At 40.1% G+C, this 26,811-nt stretch overlaps 1 protein-coding gene across 1 annotated transcript in view; it reads right to left on the bottom strand.

Moving 5' to 3' along the window:
- The window catches only part of clasp1a (cytoplasmic linker associated protein 1a), a 95,116-nt gene that overhangs the window by 21,196 nt on the left and 47,109 nt on the right, over positions 1-26,811 (bottom strand). The window contains exons 9-25 of the mRNA XM_067602917.1: positions 16,086-16,226; positions 15,679-15,752; positions 15,412-15,504; positions 15,116-15,261; positions 13,591-13,726; positions 13,229-13,299; positions 12,758-12,817; positions 12,274-12,351; positions 12,013-12,180; positions 11,460-11,506; positions 10,901-11,071; positions 8,125-8,232; positions 7,617-7,643; positions 6,581-6,745; positions 4,135-4,239; positions 2,485-2,547; positions 1,441-1,544 (exon numbers count right to left, since the gene is read on the bottom strand). Coding sequence (XP_067459018.1) covers positions 1,441-1,544; positions 2,485-2,547; positions 4,135-4,239; positions 6,581-6,745; positions 7,617-7,643; positions 8,125-8,232; positions 10,901-11,071; positions 11,460-11,506; positions 12,013-12,180; positions 12,274-12,351; positions 12,758-12,817; positions 13,229-13,299; positions 13,591-13,726; positions 15,116-15,261; positions 15,412-15,504; positions 15,679-15,752; positions 16,086-16,226 — 1,757 coding nt within the window. The remainder of the gene's footprint in view (positions 1-1,440; positions 1,545-2,484; positions 2,548-4,134; positions 4,240-6,580; positions 6,746-7,616; positions 7,644-8,124; positions 8,233-10,900; positions 11,072-11,459; positions 11,507-12,012; positions 12,181-12,273; positions 12,352-12,757; positions 12,818-13,228; positions 13,300-13,590; positions 13,727-15,115; positions 15,262-15,411; positions 15,505-15,678; positions 15,753-16,085; positions 16,227-26,811) is intronic.

Genomic DNA, 26,811 nt, shown 5'->3' with positions numbered 1-26,811 from the left:
AGTGGGGGAAACTACAAACAGTAGAGCATATTTAATGTTATGATGGACTTTTGGAAAAAAAAAAAAAAAAACACATATGAGTAAAGTACCAAAAACAATGAGGTTCAACAAAATAATATCACAATGCGGAAAAAAAATCTTTGCAGAGGGATCGTAGATGCACACATTTGGGATGCGATGATAAAACTAAATCATAAAATAAATGAATAAAAATCAGTTGGGGTGGAGAAGCATCATGAGCCACTATAATGAGCCAAGCTGCATTATCCATCTCTGAACTTGATTAGTGCGTGGTGGCAATGGATATACAAACAGTATGTAAAATGACCAACTACCTTATTCCTGGAGTCTCCTAATAGCTGAAATGGTAAAAAAAACAACCAAGAGGGAAAAGAGGAGAGAGGGAAGGTTTAAAGGAGGGGAACAAAGAACAAGTACAGTCTAGACTGTCCAGACCAGACATTTAACATTATAACTAATCTGTGTGACTGCAAGAGTTCAGATATTCTCACTAAAGCTCAGAGTAGAGGAATACATTCACATCTCGATGTATCTCATAGGCTTGATAATGTTTGAGTCATTCTCATCAATGAGCACAATATCTTTCTAATTTTTCACATTTAAAGATAACGTTTATTACAGTGTAATAAATATATGTGAGCATAGATATTAGACTGTAACTTTACAAAAACAGACAATGTTTCACAAACTCAGTTTTTGATTTAAGTGAGGAAAACATTAATTTAAAATCACCTGAGCAGAACAATAACAGACACTGTGGTGAACGCTCAGTTAACACGATACTGGAATATGTAGAGCTGCAACATTTTGTTGGTTAATCAATTGGTGGATCGACAGAAAATGAATTGCCAATTATTTTGGTTATCAGTTAATCATTTTGAGATAGAAAAAAAATGCCAAAATTCTCTTTTTCCAGTTTCTTAAATGTGAATTTTTTCTAGTTTCTTTCACCTTCTTTCATAGTAAACTGAATATCTTTGGATTATGGACAAAACAAGACATTTAAGGTCACATATTGGACTTAAGGAAACAGTGATCGACATTTTATGGACCAAACGACAGGCCAGCAAGTGATACATTCATCGGATTTCCATCGGATCCAAGCACAGGAAAGAACTCATCAATAGAGAGCATATTTGACATGGCGTCTGTCACAGGAAAACATCTTTTGTGTTGTGCCACACGTCAATGAGCAGATGAATAACTGGGATCTGGCTTTGAAAGGCTATTTTCAAACAGCACTAGAAAGAAAATCCTCATTACCAATGTTATATACCTCCAGTTATACTGTAACACTTCTTTATTGTGAGCCGGTTAGTGAGTTTGAAAACCTCGCCTAGTGCTTTCAATCCCCTCTCAATAACAAGAGACCTCTTAACATTATGTCTCTCCTGAAGGCAGAACACCACATCAACTCACCAGAGCATCAGCTACTGCTGCCTCCACCTCAGTACCAGTGTTAAGGACCCTCATGGCGTTTACTGACGCAGAGATTCTAGCTTGATGAATCAAACCGTACCGGTCTAGACAGGAAACAGGAAAGGAAAAGGAGAGATGGTGAGTGAAGCTTCGTAACAACAGTAAGCGTGGGCACTGTAACTTACCTGAAGACATAAAGCAAAGAATGCTTTCATACATACCACACAGAGAAAGTTACTGTTTCTTAGGACACAATTGAACATAAATGAACAGGTGAAAAAAGAGCTTTAGAGGGGAAGATTGTCAAGTCTCCAACCACCAAAAGCAAAATGAAAAGATACATGTTACAAAAGAACCCAAACAGAGGATGACGAAAAGTAGAAATCTATTACAGCTATACCGTATCCCCGAGAGATGATGGATCAACAATTCACCAAAGAGGAAAAAAACATAAATATGAGCTGGTATGTCAAAATATTTAAAACAACAGAGGCACAAATCACAAAGTTCAAAGGATGATAAAACCAGATGAGGGCATCTAGAAAGGTTACAGGCTCCTCCCGGGTGAAGAAGCCTGAAGAACAAAACTTTTAAAATGCAAATCTGCTGCATCTACAAAACAAACTGCAGGCTGCCGAATGAAACGTGACTGAAAAAATCATAAAAACTGTCAAAACGGCAAATAACAACAACACATAAAGCTAAGCTGAGTCAGGACATCAAAGACTGTAGATCACAACCCAACAGCTTAAATTAAAATATGAAGCACCAAAAATGAAAATTGGTGATTAAGGGACAAGCAGATGAGCACAAAATGTTTCCCTTTACATGCTTAAAAAAAAAAATACACCTTGTCTATTCTTACCGTTCCTGTTTGCTAAAGTACTAAATAAAACACTAAAATAAAGTAAATCGCCTGCAGTCACATCACTTAACACAACCACAGAAGCATGCGGGTACAACGGTGCCTCTGAGAGAGGGCGTTTAGGGGGGGAAAACCCCGAGGGGCTGGGAGGGGTCGGGACATCTGGGCATGCAGGTCACCTGACTGGCCGTGGGGGTCGGCTGTGGAGAGAGCGCTGGTTGAACGGGAGTGACGTCGGGAGGCTGCAGGGGACAGGAGAGGTGGGCAACATCCGGACCAGGGGGTTAGTGACACACACTGCATGTTAAACACCAGCCTTTAAGGTGACGCTCGCAAGCCGTTTTCATAACGCTACGTCGTCCGTTTGATCTTGTTTGTGTTTTTAATTTAAAAAAAATATATCTGTCTGCAACGATTAGTCGATTAATTGATTAGTAAATCGAAATTAATCAGCAACTCTTTTGATAATCAGAAAGAAATTTTTGAAAGAAAAATGCCAAACATTTACTGGTTGCAACTTCTTTGTGACATACATGATAGTAAAGTGATTATCTTTCAATTTTGGACTGTAAATTGAATAAAACATTTGAATGACATTTGAAAATGTCATTATGGACTCTATAAATTAAATTATATTTTAAATTATAACTGAATTTTTCACTATTTTCTGATGTTTTACAGACAAAACGATTAATCAAGTTAGTTGCAGTCTGGCTTGATATTTATTCACTTTTTACAATAGAAATTAGTTTCTGTTATGACATAAAACTGAAGACAGAATTAATGATAACCTGTTCATTTTATGATCAAGATCGATGCTTCTTCATGAATCAAAACCATAATTTGGCTTAACTTAACCTCTACAGAGATTTCGGTTATCTCTGTGGTGTGAAAACAGTCATTACATACATTTGGATATATTGTATAGTGGAGGGTGGGGGGGGGGGGCAGTATGTGTGTCCACTCCACCACTTTGTCACTTATGACAATTAAGAAATCGTGCATACACGACATCAATCGGCTGTTATGATAACTTTATGGAGGCTCAATTAAGACTGAACGAATAGGAGCAATCCCAGTTCTATTTTAAGATGGCAGAAAACAAAAAAAGAGTAAATAAATCTTTTATATTTCAACCGTTAGCACAAATATTAAATGTGCTGTTTCCAAAACAATCGCCACCAACTCCACCACTTATACTGATGATCTATAGAAACAAAAGCAAATAAGTGGTTCACCCATTCAATGCTAACAACAATTATAGCTTTATAGATTCCTTCATGAGCTATGACTTAACTTCCCTGAGATGTTACAGCACAACAAGTACAGTAACAACTGCTGCACACTGGTTGCAGGTTACCACGACGACAAGCTTCAGTGATTACTTCCTTTTTCGGTGCTTCTATTGTGTATTTATTCTGTACCTTTTCTCCTCTGTGCTTAACTCGTAAAATATTTTAATGATGACATTTCTGTTTAAAACCACACATTTTTCCAGAAACAATTCAAACACATGAATCCAACTTAAAACAGTCCAAAATAAAGAAGGTACATTTGAAGATGGAACTTGTATAATCTATATAAACTTAAAATAATAAATAAAAAGATTCAAAAAAGAAAAACAAGCTGTATCCAGCTCACAGAATAATAACTTCCCTAAACCAAGAAACCACAGTTAGTGCATGCACAGAGAGACTCAGGCAGAGGAAGAAGATACTGCAGAGGAAAAACTGCAGATGGCATGTGAGGTTTTGGTAAAGACTGTTCAGCTGGGACACTCTGGGCTGGACGAGCTGGTCCAGGACAGCTAGTAGCACAGCGGTACTCACCCAGAGGAGTAAAGCCCCGAGCGGGGCTGGTGTCGCGGCTGCTCTCGCGACTGGTGTCGCGACTGCAACCCTGACTCATGCTGGGGCGGGGAATGCGGCTCCGGGCTAGCGTGCGGTAGGGAAGAGCAGCAGGAAGAAGAGCTTTACCACACAGGCTGGCTGTCAGGACAACAAGTTAGGTGGGAATGTCAGTGTGCATTCATGGGGTAATGTCAGGGTGAGATAGAAATGGGAAAAAAAGAAGAGCAGAACTAGTGAAGACTTAAGAGTGTAAAGCTAAGCAGGAGGGCCCCTAGAGGATGCAATAATGCACTCAACATGATGAATGTTTTGGACTGAGCAATGCTGGTGGTGCTACAATGTTTTAAATGTTACGACAAAAGGCTATAATGTCATTAAAACCACAAGGCTTGATTTCCTTGAATGTGCTCCACAAAGTTTATACCAAGTTGTGCCCATAAATTAACAGGCGAGTTTAATAACTTTTCCAAAATGAAAAGGTTTAATTCACTGGGAAGCGTGAATGTGCTCAGTAAAATTCAGTTCAATTGTTTCCTACATCAAATGGACATATCTATCTGGCTGTGGCACTAGACAGAAGTTTAGGCAGTTACCAAAATCATTACAAATGATCTGAAGTCTCTGAATATCCACAACAAATATCTTGACAATCTTGCCGGTAGAGATATCTCTGGTCACAGCTCTGGACTAAAGTGTGGAGGAACGCAGAGACAATCCACTGATATCGTCATCCTTGAGCATTGCTGCTAGTGGGTCAAAAATACAGTATATATAGGAAGATAAAGAGGGAGATAAAGAAGAAAGGAAAGTGAATGAGAAAAAGAAGAAAAAGGCGGCGGTAGAGTGCTGGGTGAGTGAGTTGGTCAAACAGCATACTGCCAGTAAAAAGGTTAGATAGTATGACACACTCCAAAGAGCAACACAAGCTTTGAACTGTTAATTTGTGACAAAGATTAGATACAGAAAAAGGGATAATTGGATTTTTTAACATCAACACATCACATTGAGATGAAAAAACAAACCTTCCCTTATCAAACAAACCTGTAAATATTAATAATCTGTTTCTTTTTGCTACAAAGTTGAACAAAAAGAAAAGATCTGCAATTTATCTGAAACAATCAACATTTTCTCTTATTTAAACTACATCACAATGAACAGATTTCAAAATAAAGCTACTGTAACTATAAAAAAAAAATAGATACAAAAAACATCCAGTCCATTAAAGATGACCATCGATTTAAAAACCATGACGAACGAGGAAACGTCCGATGACTCAGACTGTCAGGAACGGTATGACTCTGCTGGGATCTGTAGAGCTGAATAATCACATGGTATTGAGTTTCTGGAAGATGTTTTCCCCACATTACCCAGTAACACCATTTAATCCTTTTGGTGACGACTACCAACAGTACTACAAAAAGTCAGACAAGCTTTATTACCATCATGTCAACTACTGCAGACTGTCAATCAATCATACATCAGAATAGACCTGTGAGCAGTCGGCTTTAGACAAAAACTATGCATGAGGTGTGTACAGTTTGTAGGGCTGAAATCGTACATAATCGACAACTAATCGATTAGTCACTAACAATAGTTTCCCAGGCAACGACACAGAGGTTGACTCACGTACCAGAACAGTGCCGCACAGAGACTCCCAAACACTATTGATTTCCGAATGAATGGATGTTTGGCGTTATTTTTGACATTAAAGAATATTTTTTGGCCTGGCGGGAATTCTTGTTGTTATAATTATAGGAGAAACACTGATTCAACAAGGTGTGTTTTGAATACACCCCCGTTGTTTTCACAGGTAATTTGTTAGTCTGTCCCTCCCGCCGCAGGAAATAATGGATTAATCCTGGAAGGCTGTTGATGTAGCACTTTTCTCCTCATGAAAGTAACACAGTGATTATTCGACTAATGAGAATTTGGTCAGACGAGAGCATATCGACCAGCTAATCGACCGGTCGACCAGGAGACTACAGTCCTAACAGTTTGATCGTGATGAAGAGAGGTTTAAAACCATGTGTTGTTGTTGTTGTGACAATATATCTGTTCAGTGTCTCAGTACAGGAAATGTGAGCGCTGCAGTGTTTCAAATGACAAAACAGAAACACGAGTTTATCTCTTTATCAGGAAGTTAGAGATAGGAAGGTTCAGTTTCACTCGTTTCTGACATAATCCTGCGTCACCTTCTGTCACTTGTCAGTACATGTGTTCGTGTGCTGTGTGGTGATGAGGACACCTGTGTGGTCAATGATGCTGAGCATGTGGTGGTATGATTAGCGGTTTAAGCAGTGTGCTCCCCTTTTTTGCTTTTGCAGGTCACACTCTTCCAGATGTATACCACATAAACAATAGTACCTTGCTACTAAGGAAGGAGAGTAACTAACGCGAGCCGTGCGTGTCGGAGTCCTGAACTTACCGAGGCCCATTCGGCTGGGGCTGGTCTCGCGGCTGCAGCCCTGGCTGCGAGGGATCCTGCTGCGCTTGTCGGCCGGCGTGGTGGAGGCCGACACCGTGGCTCGGGGGATCCGGCCGTAGCTGCTGTGGCCGAGCAGCTTACCTGGGGAGCTGGAGCGACTGCCAGCTGTCAGGAGAGAGAAGAGAAACAAACAAAAAAAAAATGTTTACCATGGAGAGACTAGGGTTAAGGAAGTGATATGACCTCTAATAAAATGCTTGGACTGTAGAGTCAAAACAGAATTTCCTTATAAACAGACCCAAAGCTTTGGGGATAGTGCAGTTTAAAAGTACAATAATATAATATATTCTTGTATTTTTGTGAGTATAAACCCATGTTGCTTATTTAATTGGTTTAGTAAATGTGAAGGTGAATTAATGCTTCCAGAGGAAAAAAAAAAGGGACTGGAGCACACCGATTATTCACAGGATTTAATTGTGCAAATAGACAATTAAAGGCTGTGAATTAAAGGCTGGAAGTTTGCTGTCCTCGAGCTGAGAAACACCTGATTCAGCTGCATTTTGCCGGAAGATGTGCCGAAAAAACCTGTTTCAACTAGGTGAATGAATACTACTTTAATAACAAAGAAATGGGAGGCAAACTGAACTTCACAGGAAATGAAATTAGAACATTAAACAATCAAATACAGATGTTACACTCAAGACACAGACGAGGTGAGGAGGGTTAGAGTCTAACTTTAGACGTTAATGTTGCACAGAGTCACCGGTGGAAACATACAACAAAGACAACAAAATGACGTTTTCTGACTCCGATCTGCTTCTCAAACTGTGTGTGTGGGGGGAGAGGGGTGGAGGAAAGTAAACCAGACATAAAAAACTTTTAAAAACTTGACAAATGAAACATGCTGCAAACGTGGTGAAATGAAGGTAAAAGGCTAAAAATAAGAATGAGACCACGTGCAAAGCTGTGTGCGCTACGGGGACAGTGCTTAAGGATGAGGCGTCTGGCTTGCGATTGGATGAAGCTGAGGCCTTACCACTGATGGGATTGGCTGATCTGGATCCTGGGTGATGGAAGCAATAGGCAGGACAGGTGGAGATCGAGAACGGTCAAAATGAGACAGAAGGGGGGTTATGTTTATCGATTTTACCCAGCATGCACTCTGGATGGCTGTGAAATTGTTAGCTGTTAGCACTGACAGATCTCAAGAAGATTTATATATATATATAGAAAAACAAGGAAATACACACATTTAAACTCAAAACACAAGCACACATACTGTGTAAGCACACACACACGCACAAATACACAAGATTTGTGAGTGACCGGAAGACTTTTCAGGGTTCTGCAGCGCATGAGAAACATCACACATACAAGAAACATCTAGTATGATCTCCGAGCCGAGAGGGCACAGAAAGGTCATACTTCAATATGAGAGTGACAGATTGGTATGTAGTATTCACACCGATATCTGTGTGATGCTGAATGTGTACAGTGTGTATATTATGACTGAGAAGAGAAAGTGTGACAGCATGTATACATACGCTGGGACTGAGATACCACTTTGGCTCGGCTGCGCCCCCTACTGTCCACCACTGAGGTACTGGCCCCACCCACGCTGCCCGAGCTTTGTCTTCTGGTGCGAACACGACCTGGATGACAATGATAGAGGGGAGGGAAGCGAGGCAGAGTGAGTTTAATCCATCTGAATTTACTTATACACCCCAACCCTGGACAGAGATGCTGGAAAAGATAAAAAATCTGGGGAGACAGAATGAAGAAGAAGAAGAAGAAGACCTGGATGAGGGTGACAGAGCTCCCCTGAAAACACACAGGGGAGGGGAAAACAGACAAACCTGGGTTCATTAGTATTTGCAAATAATTCTCAGTGTTTTGTTTTAACTGGAGTTCAAGATGGTAATGAGGAAGATGTGAACCACAGAAATGTAAAAAATATGAGAAATATTAGCAAACTATTTGACCCAGGTCTGGAGAAAAGACAGACAAACATTAAAGATCCTTTGCAGCTGTGCTATGATTAAAAAAAAGAACCTGTAACCATAAGGAAAACTCTGACATGTTGAGTTTATTCACATCTTCATTACACACTTTTTACAATAAAGGAGAAAAACATTCTTCTAAATTCAAACCAATTCATACTACTAGCTAAAAGACTAGCTTTAGCTTTAATGAAGCAACATAACATAAAGAGAAGCTTTTTCTTCCCCTGAATTGAGACAGTGTCTAGTGAAGGTGTGTAGCATGTTAACATATAGTTGTATTCAACATGCAGTGGAGGGTCTGAAGCTGTTTGTCACATAACAAGCAACTTCATCATTTATAACCCCACACAACTCTACCTCAGAAACATGTGATAACACAACCCAAAAGTACACTTGTGTAAGAAAAACTAAATGTTCTTTCAAATCCAAACTCTTGATTTTCACTGACAAAACAACAAAGCCCCGTTGTTTAATAAAATGTGAAGTGTGGTGAAAATGTGAACGACCAGCGAGTCTGAAAACCCACCGATGGATTGTGTGATAAGTCGGGGTCAAAAGCTCATCTCACCTAGAACATCTAGTGTCGCCGGTTACGCAACATGCCAAGAATAGTGCCTGAGATAACAAAAAAAAATTACACAGCGAGCTAAAAATAAGTCTCCTTGAGCTGGAGAGGAAGTGTTACTCTGGGATGCTAACCGGTTCATAAAGATTTAACATGTTCTTCCAAACTACACCTGATCTTCTCTTCACTTTGCACGTTTCCCTCCAAGTAAAACACTTGCTAACCTGCTCAGTTTATGTTCAGGACGACAGGAATTTGACATGTGGCTAACAGGAAGAAAGATGATAAACGCTCTGCTGTATGAAACCTTACGCAATGTTTCCTATTAAATTTCATGCCACATGATACAGTCAGCAACCCTGAGGATATTCTGCATTGCATAGGACAGTGAAAACTCTGGATAGGATGTCGAATTTGGCACCCGATTAGGTCATGAAATCTCGCAGTGCACCGTCGGATACGGTGGCACGTTAGTAGTAGAAAGTAGAGAAGAATCTTCTCTATCGACTAAAAACACAACCCTACAGTACGACATTGTGATCGCTGTGTAACAGTAACAGAATAAACCGGCTACAGTTGTTGTCAGGGTTACAGTCAAAGGAGGAAGTCCATGCAGACAGTCCATGCAGAGATCCACATAACCGACGACCACTTGGGAGGGAATAAAGAGAGGAAAAAGAGGGCACAGATGATAAAAGAGAGAAAGGATGTAGCCCGTGACAGCTGACAAAAAAGACACACTCGCACGCCTTCGCTTTCTTGTGCAATTTTTGCACAAATACACACACACACACACACAGGCACACACACACAGACACAAGTCTTACCATCGCTTTTACCGGGAGTGCCATCTTTTGGGCATTTAAGAAAGGCGGTGCAGCAGCGAGTGGGAGGAGGAGAGGTATAGAGGAAGACATTAGTAGCAATTTAAGCAGGAACAGGAGTGAGTGGGTAAGCAAAGGGGGGGGGGGGGCTCATCATCATTAGTAATAGCCATTATGGAGCCATGGGGACTCACTGGAGAAGAAGTTTCTGAATGGCCAAAAATATTACAGTAAATTTCATATATATACTGGTGGGGAATAGCTTAACACTCCCCATTAGCTTAAAATGTGAGTGAAAACATTCTTTAAAAGGCGTCGGGGGAGGGGGGGCTACTCAGCTTCATCAAATCGATTTATCAAAAGTGGATTAAAACAGTTCCTGCTGACAGAACAGTCTAATGACAACCTTAGAAGCCATTAATAATCCCAGGCAGGTCCATAAAAGCCAGTGACTACAGGAGAAAATGTTTTTAATACTTCATGGTGACGGGAGACTTTGAAGATTAAACACTTGAGTGGGCCTCAGAGAAAGGACTTTGTTAACCGAGCTTTGCTAAAGTAAACAGTAGCTCGTTCTTCTCTGTTAATGTAACATCAGTGATGATTTGGAGAGTTTCTGTCTTCCTTTCTGTGAAGATTAATATACTCACAGCTTTTTCAGCCTTTCATCTCATCTCCTGTTTGCAACTACTTGCATTAACTGTGAACCGAAAATGTTCTGAACGTTGTGCCAAGAAGAAATCAGAGGAGCACAGAGCAGAACATTAATTCAGGTTCAGCTTGTGATGCTGCCAAGTTGTATTTTTGAATTCTTTGAACTACAATTCAGCAATTTTCTCTCTTCAAACTTTAGAGTGACATTACCATACAGAGGGTTTTTGTTTGTCTGCTGTTAGAAAGGTTAGAGAGGAGATGACTGATGGATTACCTAATGAGGCGTAGGACCCCGGGGGAAGGGCGGCTGCAGAGCTGAACGGCGAGGAGGCGGGGACGGTGGACAGACGTGACTTGGCGTTGGAGGCGGCGTTTACGTCGATGTCGCTACGGGAACGCTGGAGGGAACCCGGTGTGGTGGGCACCCTGGTGCTCACCAGCTTACCTGAGACAACATGAGATGAGAAGTTAACTAAACAGCTATTTACATGATGCATAAATCATGTATTATAACATATAAAGCTTCTGAACGGCATTTCTTATTCTAAACAGCTCTTTATCAGTTTCCTACACATTTAGATCGAGTCTTTTACTGCTGTGCTGTAAAAATAAGCCTTAATTGATCTAATTCCAATCAGCGAGCTATAGATTAATGCTGTTAGAGACAGTAAGGATACAAGGTTTTAATCAAAGCAGCATTGGCAGAGTGGATGAAATGAAAACATCAATCTCCCTACTAACTTCATCACGCTTGTGCCAAACTCAATACGCGTCACTTCTGGGCAAAAAACTAACACGAAAATGAAAAGAAAGTGACTCAGGAAGTGGCTTACTCCTCGTTATGCTCCCTCCGAGGACGCTCTTCACTGACAGCGGTCGACTGAAAAGAGGAGAATAGAAACACTGTTTAGACTTTACGAACATCACATACAAACACAACGAGCTTCTGAAAACACTTGACAGTTAAACACACACACACACACACAAACTGAACGGCTGCTGCAGTCCTGATGGATTGACTATGAGGTCATTATCCGACACGCTCCAAAGTGAATCTATAAACCGGGTAAATGATGGCAATCAATCCAAGCGTGTGTGCCTGCATGTGGCCGTGTGTGAGAGCGCTCACCCGTCTGCTGCCGACCGGACAATAATTACCAATGTTTTTATAATCCAATTCAATCAGACAGACGCATTAGCGGTTTAGTCCAATCAATTACAACAAAAGACATTATGGAAACGTGGTAGGTGAGAGATAGACAAACATATAATAGGAAGGAAAGAGGGGAAAACAGAGAACAATGAGGGGAACGTGACATAGAAGAAGATGAAGACAGAAGCAGGAAACCTTGTGAGGAAACACTAGAAGAGCATCATGGTTCTTACTTAAGACTCTCCTGGGAAGACGACGAGGAACGGTCAGACTGCGGTAGAGACACGATGCTGTCGGAGCTCTTCAGGTGAGACTGGAGAGCCTTCTGATAGGTGGACTCCAGCGCCTGGAACAGGTGCTCTGCCTCCCGGCTGTAGTGACCGTGGAAACTCCAATAGCACCTGTAGGTGAGGACGAGGAAAAGCAGAAGATGAGATGAAAGAAACCAGGGTGAAATTTGGTGAATGTTTCTCAAAAAGCACAGAGACACTTACTTTCTTGCGATGGATCTGGCCTCTGAGTCAGCGTCGTGTATGCCTTTCTTGATGGTCTCAGTCAGAACAGCCACATGTCTGGGATGGTAAGGGAACATGGTGTTAGCCTCACGTCGAGATATTATCAGCAAGAATTGTAACTTTAGACTTCAAATGCTATAATACAAAAACTCCCAGAGTGTTTCTGTCTCTTCCAGTTTTATTCCTCCACTGGTCCACGGGGGAATGTGACCACCCACAAGGTTTTCCACATGCTTTTTAAAGTCTCTGCTGCGGTTGTCATGGTTACAGAGTCGCCTTATCATCGCCGGGGCTCTTGATGATGACACGTATCTCAGGACTCATCAATTTAACGGGCCTCATCAGTGGCGCATCCAGCCGACGCAAAGCTACCTCAAATGTTAGCGAACTCAAATGCCATCATGCAACCGCTCCAGCTACACACACACACACACACACACACACACACACACACACAGCTTACCTTTCCAGTGTATTAGTGTGCCACTCTTGTAGCATGAGGTCTAGGAACTCAAAACAGCGCCTGGAAAGGGGAAAAAGTTAAACTTAACACTTAAATAGGAACAAAAACTACATCTGGAACGAGTTTCTAAGAGCTTCAAGAACAAAAACACCACTATAAAAACCACAAGAAAAATAATAAAATGTGACAACAATGTAAAATAAAACTACACCCTCCTGTGATTTGACGGGAGAATTTGAAAGACAGAATTGTTTCTTGAAACTAATAAAGAAATGAATGTAAAATAAATGTGTTCACACCGTATACTGCACACAATATAAACAGTTTATTACAAAACAAATCATTGCTCAATATAGATGTAATTCTACTGCACTCGTCAAGGTTTTACAATAAAAAAAATACTGTCAATTATTAAGCTTTTTTCTGTTTTGCCTTATTTTCATTTAGTACCAATAATAAAGTTCGTCTTACCGTCTGACTGCTACTGATTTGGAGGTGCAGTTACTGGTGATGATGGGGATGAGACGTGGGTAGTGTGTGTGCTGGAAGAGAGAGACAAAAAACACTGAGTGTATTTCTTGTTACAACTTTTTATTTTTATTATTCTCACATGATGATGCTATTATGGTCTGGTGGTTTTAGGCATTAGCTATTGTTCATTCATTGTTTCAAGATGTTGAAAAGGTTAAAAAAATGTGGGATTTTTGTGTGTTGTCAAAAACAGAGCTTTAACTTTTAATATTAGATGTCTTTCTTCAACTCAGCAATAAAAAATATGAATTAAAAACTGTAAAATAAGAATGAAAATATTATAGAGTATATAGAGTCCTCACCCTGAGGATGAGGCGGATGGTGGCCACTCCAGATGTGGCCATGACTTTGGCACTGTTGGGCACAAGGTTCAGCAGTGTGGGCATGACGCTCTCCGCTCCGTGGTCAAACTTGTTACCCAGCAGTGCTGACAAATGTCTGACGAGAAAGACGGGAAGACATGATGTTAAACAACAAGCGTAACCTCGAAGGACTGAGTAACGTCCTCCACGGCGGGTGAAAGAAAGTGTCAGATTATTAAGACATTATCAGACGTCGCTGTCGCTCTCTTTACAATTAAATTAAGGAAACAAGAGTAAAGGAAACATTTGACACCCAAAAATCAATAGATGTAGTTTGTAATAGTCTTAAAAACAAGAAAAATTCAATCTCTCATCTACTTCTTTGGAGAATGTTTGTGCTGGATTGAGAGGTGCGATGCTGCAGCTGTGATCTATTCATCAACCTGCTGCTCTTTCAGTGCATCTCCGCTCTGTTCCACCTCATCAGGGTTGGATTAAAATTCACATGATGGATGTTTTTCGGGTGGAGAGCACGATGCTCGTTTCATACCCGAGCAGGACTCATTTTCATTAGCTTAAGTATGTGGAAAGAAAATATTTTAACAGGCTATTTTCCTTTTATAGCCTAATCAGTTACAGAATCCAATTAATATCACTGCTGCCAATCAAAGCTATTAAGACTCAGCAGTTATCAATTAATGAAAACTGAACGACTCTACAGTTAAATCACTAATGATTGTATTAAGTTTCCACTTTTTCACTATATTCACCTCTGTGTTATTTGATATGTGATATGAGGATATAAGCCCCTTGAGGAAGGAAAGAAGGAAGAAAGGAAGGAAGGACGTGACGTGAGGTAAGGAGTGAAGCACACGAGGAAGTAAGGATGGAAATAAGGAAGGAATCAGGTGAGAAAGTAAGAAAGTGAGGAAGGAAGGACGGATGTGAGGAAGTAAAGAAGGAAGTAAGTAAGGAAGGAAAGAAGGAAGGAAGGACATAAGAAAGGACATGAGGAAGGAAGGAAGGACATGAAGTAAATAAGTAAGTAAGTAAGGAGGTAAGGAATGAAGGACACGAGGAAGTAAAGATGGAAATAAGGAAGGAAGCATATGAGAAAGTAAGAAAGTGAGGAAGGAAGGAAGGAAGTGAGGAAGGAAGGAAGTAAGAAGGTGTTAAGGAAACAGATTTTATTTTGCTCTAAAAATGTATTTTACATCTTTTTTACCATATTTACTATAATTTATCACACCGATGCCATACGTTCATTTTGGGAAACATTCAGTTAGCAAATGTTAATGAGCTCAGTCGTCTCTACTGCAGTCTCACTTTATGATTAAGGATAACGTGTAGTTGTGCCACATTATGATTGTTCTATTAATCACATTACTTGTAAGGAAAGTGAATTAATTAGGTTGTTCTAACATTAAGTTAACAGAAGTTAACGGATTAAAGCTCATGTAAAGTGGAACATAACATTTAGAAATCTTTCCATGCCAGTCCACCCTTCTTTAGTTCAGGACCTCACCCCAGTGTGATGCAGGCCTCACGGACCACCTGGGATCGCAGGTCTTTAGCTGACAGCTTGAGAGGAGCCTCCAGGAGACGCAGCTGCTGAGGGAAACCCTCGTAGTCGGTCGCTCCGGCCAGCAAGAGAGAACGCACCTTCTTCAGCTGGACGAGGAAACAAGACAAAAAAAAAAAAAAAAGAGAAGAAGGATGAGACGTATGTCAGTATTTCATCACTGGATTCATGCACCTGTGTGTGTGTGTGTGTGTGTGTGTGTGTGTGTGTGTGTGTGTGTGTGCGTGTGCGAGACTTACCGCTACCACTCTGTGCTCCCAGTCATGTTTTTCATCAGCCAGCACTTCTCTGGCCTTGGACAGCTGGTCCTCCATCTCTCTGTTAGAGTAGATCTGGAGAGAAAATATCATCATCATCATCATCATCATCATCATTGTTAGAATCAGTTATTTCATGATCCTGAGTCCCTCGTCTGTCTGTCATCTTCCTTCTTGTGCTCTATTTTCTGCAGAATAATGACAACTAAAGACTTTCAACAGTGTCTTCTGACATTGCTCTCAAAGTACCTGGACTGTGGGCACGTCTTCAAAGGCTTTGATGAAATCCTCTTCATCAACGGCGCCGGCAGCTGCTTCTTTACCTTCAGAAAGAAAAACGCACAAGTTGTTGTAACTGAGATTCAACAGCACACGACTGAACAACCTGCTGAAGAAGTCAGACTGAGTCAGTGAGTGTGTTTTATTTGTGTTTTATCTTACATTACTGGAGTTGATTTAATCGCTTTTATCAATCAATCAAATGTAAGGAAAAGTGATCTATAAATAAAGATTATTATTAGTATAACTCGAGTACATGCAGTGTCAAGACATTACAAGACTTATTACTCACAGTAGTGAAAGTAACAGCTTTGCCATTTGTTTTTTTATTATTATTAAGCTAAGTATTTAGCCGTCCCCTTTCACCCGTCTCTCACCTGAGGGCTTAGCTGTGCTGGCTGAACTGGGTCTCCTAACAGAACTCATTACGGTCCTCCTGCCACTAGGGGGAGCTTTGGAGGATGAGGAGGAGGAGGACCGGCCTCCGTCCACAGAGTCCTCATCTTCAAAGTTCTTATCTGCAACACAAGAAGGAAAATTATTACAAGATTATAAGTGATTTAAACTTGTGTATCAGAACAGCGGCCAAATTAAACGTTATTCACTTGACGGCTTGATGACTGTGAGAGATATTTCCAGTCAGGATCAATAAATTATTTATCACTCATCGCTGGCCTCAAAGGTCAGTATTTTTCACACAGTGTGTTTTCTTCCTGTGTGGTGTTAGGGCCCCGCGGTGAAATGCATCATCACTCTCTTCTCATCAATCTGCCTAAAAGTAGGACCTGAGTCATCTCTGCTGTGTGTGACCTCTGCTCGCCTCGGGGCGAAAGCGCCACTCGCTCGATCTGTCAGGTCGTGTGTATGTAGCCGTTCGCTGTTTATCTATCCATCCATCTGACTTTAATCTGGTTTGGCAGCCATGCATGGATACATGGCCCCCCTGTCACCTGCCCAACGTGACCATTCACACGAGGGATTAGCCTGGAGGGGAAGGGGGGGGGGCAGATATGACGGCGTTGGGTGGACGTTGTCAGCTGAGCCACGGCAACAACGAGAAGGTTTGCAGCACAGATCAGATGAATATTATTGATTTAAAGAACAATTTGATTATACAGTAGGTCCTGTTGTTTAGGATGAACTCTCCCCTCTGTAGCTGCACACACACTTTGTTTTCATATACGTGAAACAATCACAGAACAATAATCAGGCTCACACTCCCTAAATTTCACCCCCCCGCTGCAAAGATTATCACCATGACACTGCATCTATCGCCGACAAACACACACACAGAGAGAAATGCAACAACAACAACAACAACAAAGGGGGAAAGACGGGGGACAAAAGGCAACAGGTTGACGGAGGAAAGGGTGGAGAGAGAGGGAAGGCGGATGATAGCGGAGCGATGACACAAAGAGGAGAAGAAGGACCAAATACCATCAAAGACGAGGGGAAAGCGAAAGGGGGAGCGAGGCGCGAACGGAGAGGGAGTAAAAAAAAAAGGGAAGAGATAAAAAGGCATTGTTCTTACGAGCGCAGATTTTCTTGCACATCAGCTTCCTCAGCATGTCTCTGCTGCACCCTCTACCATGCTCTCTCTTTATCACCGAGCATCTCGGTCCACGGGAGGTTTGTGTGTGTGTGTGTGTATGTGTGTGTGCTCTGCATGTGCCCCTGTTGCACGCTGAGCTCTGACAAAGTGCCAGACTAACCACCCCTTAAGCCTTCCTCTCTGAGTTCAGTTATCAATGTGTGTGTGTGTGTCCCCGTGTGTGTGTGTGTCTCGGCACCATCATGACACAGTTGATGTGTGTAGAGACTCTTGTGGTGAGAAGAGGGAGGGGTCTATTGATGTGAGATCACCTTTTTTTTCCTAGTGTTTACAGAGTATACACACACTCGTGTAACACTAACAATAAAACCGAAAGCAATACTGAATCTCACAATAATGACATTAGCGGAGACTTGGATATTCAGGGTGGTTCTGCTGCAGAAATACAAAAATATATCGATACAAAGGCGGATATAATTACTTCTAAGAGGCCTGTTCTTCTGTTTGAATGGAAGAATAAGTGCCGTTTGCCATTTCTACAGGATTAAAAAAAAAAGAAAACTAACTCTCAGAAAAGCAGAGTTCGTCTCCCCTCATAGGTGCTGCTTAGACCTCTAGTTTGGTTGAAGCTGATTGGAGCTTTAGTTACCAAACTCTATGAACTAATAACGATGAGTGAGCTCCAAAACCCGGCTGGCACAGCGCTGGTTTGAGCCAGTTGGTTCTGGCCTCCGCTCTATTTCAGTCCTTTCAGTCCAGCACACAAAACGACAGACGACTTGAATCGACGGCTTTATTGCGGCACAATAAACAAAATACCATGTGTACCGACAGAATCATCATACACAATACGGACTAATAAACAGGTGTTTCACGTGGCTCGCACCTGCTGCTGTTTGATTATCAACCCTCAGAGATCTAAAGTCATACCTGTCGCCTCATTCATCCTTTGCTGCTGAGTTATGGTGCAGTCGCCCCTAAAGTCGCTTCACATTCATGTCTATGTGGAACAGGGGGAGACACATTCGCTTCCTGTTGCTGACCGGCCTCTTTGACTTTACGCAGAGTTCAATCTGATCGAACTTTGACTTACAAACTGGTGAAGCTCTCCAACGTCCGGTCAGTTGGAGAAAGGAGGAGGGATTGAACTCTGATTCAGGAAACATTGTCTGTTTGTATTCTTGTTTTATGACCGCACAGCAAAAATAATACCAGCAGCAGAAGAAGAAGAAGACTCGTGTGAGTTCGAGGACAGAGACAGAGGTTAATGACAGTGATGATAAAACGCTGTATGACTCCTGCAGTCTGTGTTTACAACTCTACTCGCACCACGTGAGTTCATTTCAATGGACGGATTTTGGTCTGACTGCAGCCTAACAAATAAAACACCAGCACAAACAAATGGAGCACAGGCCGGTGTAAACTGACCCGCTCCAACAGGTGCAACACAAATAAAAGCACAGATTGTACACACACACATACACATACACACACATACAGTCTTGAGAGGACGTCTATAATCAGGCAACATAAGTGAAATCACCTGTGTCGGTGCACTACGGGTGTGAAGAGTTAGTTGTGTGTGTTGGTTAAGGCTGAATTTGGGAAAAGTCTTCATTATAAAAGCTAAGATCAGCTGACTGCAGGTGTATCAGTGTTGGCGTATTTGTCAGCTGATACGTAACAAATCGCAGGACAGATATTTAGAGGTAATTTATTATAAAGTTTGTCAACCAGACGGTACTGACAAGTGTATTCTTTTAAGTGTAACACTGTAAAATTCCCCTCTCACTACATATCTTTGTCATGAAAATGTTTGGTTATATCTATACTGGTATCCAGTATCAGTCAGGCTACAGTTCCTTGGGTACAATAATAATACAGTCCAGTGGTTCAGTCTTGGTAACAAAGTTTTTGCTAAACAGCACATCATAAAAAAACAAGAATGCAATAGTGGAAGCAAAGATTTCAAACTAGCTGGGAACTAAAAGTGTTGGCACAACCAACAAACAGAGCGCCACTAAATTCTCACCAAAAAGAAACTTTTTATACCTCAAACTGCATAACTACTCCCAGTGGTTCTGCACCGCAACCGAAGCCCACGTAGAAGCCAGCTGGCCTTACGAGCCTGCGCATATTTGACAACGACTGGCCGAAAAGACCGACTATACTTTTCTCCTTCTCGGTATAAAACAGAAACCAAAAGGATTTTTTTTTTTTTTTGCTCTGCAGGAATAAACTCCCGAAGGAATCCTTTTACCAGAAAACACAGCAGACATAAAGGCTGACTTCGCCAGCTGTCATCCGCTTCATTTAAGGGCAAAACTATAAGAAAAGGAAATGAGCTCATTCTGCTTTACCCTCAGCTTTAAACCAAGGCTAATAGCTTCAACACTGACACACACACACACAAGTATTGATTACAGCTGTCAGAGCGGCTGTTTCCCCTCAGACGCTGATGAATCTGTGCGTGTCGGGGGAGCGATTAGAGCTACATGCAACATGCTATGAGTAATTCAAACACACACACGTAGACTCCTCCACTGACCGAAGCTACTTCTAAATGCAGGAGAGTCTTAATACAAGCAGACACACAGGAAGTACTCGACAAATGAGAAGCAGGAAAAGATAAAGATGACAGAGAACAGAAAAGGATCCTATGATAACCTCGATATCCTATGATACAGACATGAAACAATAATTAACCGTCTTCACTTATTTGATGAAAGTTGTTTTTTTTTTTTTAGCAAGGCTTCACATTTAATTACACACTTGAGAGAAACACAGAACAACAACTGGACTTTGGCAGTTGGGGATAAAAGGACAAATTCACAACAAAATAACTCTGAAAAAGTAGCCTTTCTAGATGTATTGTGAATTTCTCGGCCCACTTTGTAATTTGATGGGTATTTTTCCTGTTCCAGTGAAAGTAGGAGTGGGCAATTATGCCATTTTATACTGCAATATTAATTCAGATCTTCATATGACAAGTTTCCTAGAAATTCAAGTATTAATAGACAAAATTATCAAACGAGAATGAGACTTTTTGGATAAACTAGCTAATAACATACCTGGTAAATCAGGTAATCTTTATAACATTGATGCAAAAACCATTGAAAAATGCAATTTTGCTATAAGACAGTCCTGCTCATTGAGTTACAACAACGTCCTGCACTCAGAGATATGAAAGAAACAGTTACCTTGGTATAAACAGGATGTCAATATCTTTGACCGTTAACAAATTCACATCATCTCACTTTATACGCTCTAAACTGTAGACATTTACATCATCAAGGGCACATCTTCAATGCATCTATTCAGTAGTTCTCTCAGACATATTCACATCACCATTGTAAAGAGCTCAGACAGGTTGTTCCCTCTCCTGTGTGGTTGAAACATTTCTAAAGGACAGTAAACGTCTCACAGGTCTGAGTAGCATTTTTTCAATATACTACAGAAGCTGATTAGACGCCTGGGTTTTGGTACAGATACCAAATTAATACTTTTTGGAGATAGTTTACTTTGAGAAATATGAAATAAAACCAGTTTTTCATCAAACAAAAGAAGCCGAAAGGTCTCAAATGTTAAATGTTGTTTAACACAAGAATTAAAACAGTCTAAATCAGCAAAATTCAGATTATAAGCAGGAACTATCTGATCAAAGAATAAGAAACAGACCAGATATTTGATGCCATTTTTCAGTTCATAACACTTACTTACACATTTCAGGCAGGGTCTACAAATGAGATCCAGTGGGAAGAAAATAAAGAAATAAATAATAATAATAATAATAATAAAGAAAATAAAGGAGCATTCTGGCATTTTTTTTAAAGGAGTCACTTCAGCATTGAAATGTTTTGCCTCCCCATTAAAATTGAACTGAACTGAATTGAATGTTAAGCGAAAAATGTTTTGGATCATTGGATTGGACGGATCACTCCTTTATCATATGTTTGTATGACAACTGTTGCCTGCAAGTCTGTGAACTGTCAGTCATAAGACCACTTCATCAACTATTGTGTCACAATGCACCTTGATCTGTGTCCACTTTAAAAAACTTCACCTCAAGTTTTGTTTTTGTGTTCTTCTGTTAATTTCTGCTTTTATTATTTATTTTTGATATTATCAGCTTGTATGGTGGACGGAGCTACAACAGGAAGCTCCTCACTGCTGTTATTTACAGAATGTTTTTGCTGCATATGTGATGAATAAAAACCTCGAAGCCACAATGAACAAAACAGGCAACAACACACAAAGCAAAACAGAAGATAAAACAGAGGATGATGAGATTGAAATGACTTTCTGTGGAAGAGGAAGGTCAATCGTACAAAAACTCACAAAAACTCACAAAAAATAAACAAATCCAATTAAAGATGTATACAGTAGTGGTCAGATCAGAGCCAAATATGAAGGATGTGCTACCTCAGATGTCCACTAGGTGTCAGGAGACACTGAACTGCAGCACCTCGTACAGTGAGGTAGTCAAAGCTGCTGAAGCTGCACTGGCATCAGCAGAGTCACCAGTAATCTGTCTCTCAACCACAGATTTATATAATGGGGAGGATTTTCTCTCCTCCCGCTGTACTCTTTAGAAAAAGAATAAAAGCCCAAAGGCATGAGGGATTTAAAAAAAAAAAGTTCTGGAAAGCAAAGTTCTCAGAATTTAGAGGAGAGAGATCTAATAATGTTTCGTTACAGCCTGACAAGAGGACAGAAGGTCTCTGTCATCCAGCCTTATCCTCATCCCCTCATCTCTCCATCTCTCTCTCTTATCCTAAAGTATCATTATTATCTGTCTCAGTCCTCCTGACCACTCGCTGGATCTTCTTCCTTGAGGAGTTCAGGGGGAAACTAACTAACGGGGATTTCCAGCAGCAGCTCCGAGCTCGGTGTGTCTGTCCGTTACACACAGCAGCCTGTGAGGTTACATAATAGACAGATGACTGGTGATCGGAGTTATGTCATAACAAAGATGTCTTGTTTTGCTGACAAACCAGAGAAGCTGCACGCAGGGCTAGAAAATTAAACTTCCTGGATGAAAGTTATAGCCAATCAGAGTAGTTTATCACCTTGTATTGACTCTGAATTTTATTTCTCACATAAACTACACTATTTGAGTTTTGTTCCCTAAGAAAAATGATCTCAACCTGTTAAATCGAGACAAGATTGAGAGTTTTTTGTCCTGTTAGTCATTTCTCCTTCACCTAGATGTAGCAGGAAACTAATTTTCCTGTTGATCGATATAAAAGCTTTTATTCTCTGGTCTTTGACTGTGATCTTAGTGAGGACACATTTCTTTTTACTAGCCCTTTTTCCACATGAAAGTCAAAGCGATGGGCTGATTTAAAAGCCCAGTGTTCCTCTTTAATTTGTGGTCCTACACACCCAACTTCAAAACATGAAAACATGTCAGAAGGCAAGTTTTGATTTGTTTAGCTATGTCAGAAAAAAACTGACTGATCTTCTAATGTTTAAGTTCGACTTGTTCTGACAAGAACAACTAGCCTCAAAAAGGTCTCAGTAATTAAAATGCATGGATGGAAAAAAAAAAAGAGAGAGAGAGAGACAGGATTTTTACAAGGAAGTGCTGAATGTCACAGCAGAGCAACCGTACCAGTGGGATATGTAATTATTCAGCACATTTGCTGGTTAGCTGATGTGTTTGCTGGGATAAGCAGGAAAGAATGAGACCGAGGGACCAGAGAGACTACATCTATCTAAACAAACTGTTCACATTTACATTGATACAGACTCACACATAGCATGTAATAGATTATTTTTGTTTGACTATTTGTAGTTTAGTCTGTCAAAAAAACAGAGCAAACTGACTATCAGTCCAAAAAAAACAGAACTATTTATTTTCCGATGTTATAAAACTGAGCAGAGCAGCAAATCCTCACATTTCAAAGTGGAATTTTTTACTTGATAAATAACTTCTCTACGCAAAAATATGTTTTTCTGCTGTTTATTTTGTCTTTCCTCCCCTTCTTTACCTCTTCTTCTAAAACAGAAGGCGGGAAATTTTGATAGAAGAATAAACGATGGACTTCAAGTAGATTCTCAAATATGAAAGACGTTTTTCTATTAATTCAGAATTACTGACATCGTATAATCAAAGTCAGTACTGTAAAATTGTCATTATTTATTTTTTATTATTTTAATTTATTGTATAATTTATTGTATGATGTATCACCCACACACACATTATTTATGTATATCATTAAAAAAAAAGTATTGTCATCATTACATGGGCTATATAACATAAGTAAAATGTATGAAATGCCATGACCACAATAAAATTGTCCTGCGTATGGAAAAATAAATAGGAGAATGACCTCCAAAAATGCAAAAAGTGCAGAAAACAGGCGGATAGACTGTGGGAGAGATGTTGATGCAGACATAACAGAAACACGCTGTTGTAGTCTGGATTGTTTGTGAGGACAATGAGCCGGCTGTTCCACTAACACTCCATAATAAACTGGAAGAATGAGTGACGGAGGCGGAGAAGTGACTTGTTGATTTCCTGCAAGATTTTATTCTTCACTAGCGTTGATGTATGAAACCAGGCTGGACTGATTTTAAAGCAGTTTGATAGAATATTTACACTTTTTGATGCAGGATTTATCTTCTCATCTCTTTGTGAAAGCTTAAATATTACTGGAGGTCTATTGTTCTTCATTTCTGGGTATGCTAGCATCGTGTCTTTTAATAGAATAAAAGTGTTGCTAAGGAAACGCAGCAGACGTTATCAGCTGTATTCATGGACTCGTACACTAACATTAAAGCTGTATACGTCATGTTGTTGACTCTAACTAGATATTTATACTGAAGAATCAAGTAACACAGTGTCAGATGACAGCGACAACAACAGTATCAGTTCTCGAGGTGTTTATGTCCCATCACACTGCCACATGTTTGGATGATTGGCTTGTGAGTGTTGTTTGATGAAAATCTGTCATTTCATTATAGACACCTGCTGTCAGGCGAGAGAGCAGCGTTCAAAGTGTTCTGTTTGTTCCAATCTAGTCAAACGGTGCATATAAACATCCTCTTTACAAGCTCAAAAGAAGGGAAAAAAGAAAGCGAAATACAGATTTATCTGCTATAAACGTCTCATTCTTCTCTTCACATACTGCATCCCTTCAGCTCTCGTCAGCGAGAGATAGACAAGCATTCAGATGAGAAACATTCAGATCTGCAGACAAAAGTGGAAAAAACTGTAGAAAGAAATGAAGACAGAAATAGAGACTAGCAGAGGCAGGAGCTGGAGTTCCTACTAAGATAATGTTTGGAAGAAATGTGACTCAGTCAACTCATGATTAATACTCAATACTGCAAAAACATCTCAGCCAGCGTCATTCAATCCTACTTATAATTATTAAATCCTAAAATGTCTTTAAAATGCTTCTTCTCAACAACATCCAGTACATACTGATGCAGATTAAAGCCCAGTAAGCACATTTCTTTGTTTTTATACTTTAACTTGTACAAATCAACCAGGATCAGTTTCATAAAGATATTTTATTCCCACAATTCATAGTAAAAAAAGTTTTTGTACTTAAGATAGTGAAGAACTACACAGCTTTGTGCAACAGATGAATTTACACGTCTATCTGTATCTGAAATGTATTTATGTGTTTGCACATCTAAAGATATTTTTTATAAAGTGTTTAAAGATTTGATATGTATGCAAAGACCTACAGTACATATACTGATCTATAAATTAATTTAAAGTAAACAAACATCTGTGCAGGCAGGAAACTAAAAGCTACAAAAGTCTCTTCTAAAAGCTGAGGACACGATGAACAGAATTACATTTTATAAGTCTGACAATAAGATCGATCTGAGCCACAGTTGAAGTCTACATTCATGAAACTGACTCCAGTTCTTGAAAAACCATTTGTCAATATCTAGACGGTTTGAGAGGTTTGTGTAAGATCTGTTTGATCTGACAAGACAGAAAGTTTGTTTACATCCACGATCGCACACTTAAGCCTGATCACCTTCTCACCACTAAGTATCTGTACCGACTCGTACAGATATTCAACACTGTTGGCACAGATAACCTTCGCCTGTGTCCTGGCAGAGGGGGCCCCTGCTACAGCGGTCCCTTATAGAGCCCCTCAAAGACTCCCTTTAACCCTCCACAGTCACATGGACAGAGGGGCTGTTTGCCCATTTTCACTTGGCAGAGAGTGAGAGGAAGACAATCACATCATTCAGAGAGTTGGCTGCAGTTTATACTGGTGTCTCATCTCTCTTCATCCCTCTCTATCTATCACCCCCCCCCCATCCCCCCTTTAAACTCAAAGCATCTCCTGATCATCCAAAATAACTCCACAGATACATTACACTTCATATTTATGCTACTGAGATGATTCATGATGAATACATGTATTAAAGCACCTCCCTCTGTTGGCACACTCCGATGGTATTAAAGGTTGAAGCTGGAGATATTCTATGTGTTTGTTATTGTTACCAAATGCCTTTGCTCTTCAAAAACTATTACAAACAAATCAATGAGTCACACCGTTGCTCTGAGTGACAAGTTTATTCATTACAATGAACACACACACACACACACACACACACTGTAGTTTATTTTACCTAAATCCCACATACGCCTAAACTTGCATGAACATAAACTCGCTATAAAGCTCCATAAAGCCGAGGAGAGCTGCAGAGTCGCTGATAATTCTCTGTAGATTCATCACTATTAGCAACACATTACATATTGTCATCTGATACATTGTTATTCTGAAAAATATTGATTATTTAGTACTTCACACGGCTGAAAATAGTCCCAAATAAATGCACAATTTCCTCCTGTTTGAGTAACGTTTGCTAATAACCACAGTTAACAGCTGTTTTAGGAATATTATTAAAAATGAAATTGCATATTAGTAAACTACTTTTTAAAGATTTACATCTTCAATAAGGAACAAATGGACTTTGTTGACAATATAAAAAAATACAAAAGCACCAGGCTTCTCCTTTAATATCCAGTACATGGATTTGTTTGGATTCAAGTGTAGTTTCAGGATAATTTTGATCAATAACAAGCAACTTTGACACTCAAAAAAGACACTAAAAGTGTAATCAGAGTATCTAAAGTGGGAACCTGAGCCTGTTCTTGAGTAATTAACCCTCCTGGTGTCGTCGGGTCAAATTTGACCCGTTTTTAAATGTTTTTATATCAGAAATGTGAATTTCTTTCATCTAATTGCCTGAAAATCACATGGATGACCACACACTTTGCAAGTAAAAGTAAAGATCAGTACTTTCATTGAATTTTGAGTGTTTTACTAAAATTTATAGCATCTGTGGACTTTTGTCCTCCCGAGTCAAAATTGACCCGGGAGGACAAAAGTTGCACGGTTGACGGGAAGACAACAGGAGGGTTAAAAACACACCAGGATGCTACACTAAAATACAACAGTGACCAACGAGTTCCAATCTATGAACAACATCTTAACCTCTAAAACCTATTTAATGATATACTGTATATATATCAATAAGAAATAATGAGGCAGCTGCACAAAATACCTGAA

Source organism: Thunnus thynnus, chromosome 11, assembly GCF_963924715.1.
Source record: "Thunnus thynnus chromosome 11, fThuThy2.1, whole genome shotgun sequence".
Taxonomy (NCBI): Eukaryota; Metazoa; Chordata; class Actinopteri; order Scombriformes; family Scombridae; genus Thunnus; species Thunnus thynnus.
The sequence above is the reverse complement of the archived record's forward strand: the minus strand, read 5'-3'. Positions and strand labels throughout refer to the sequence as shown.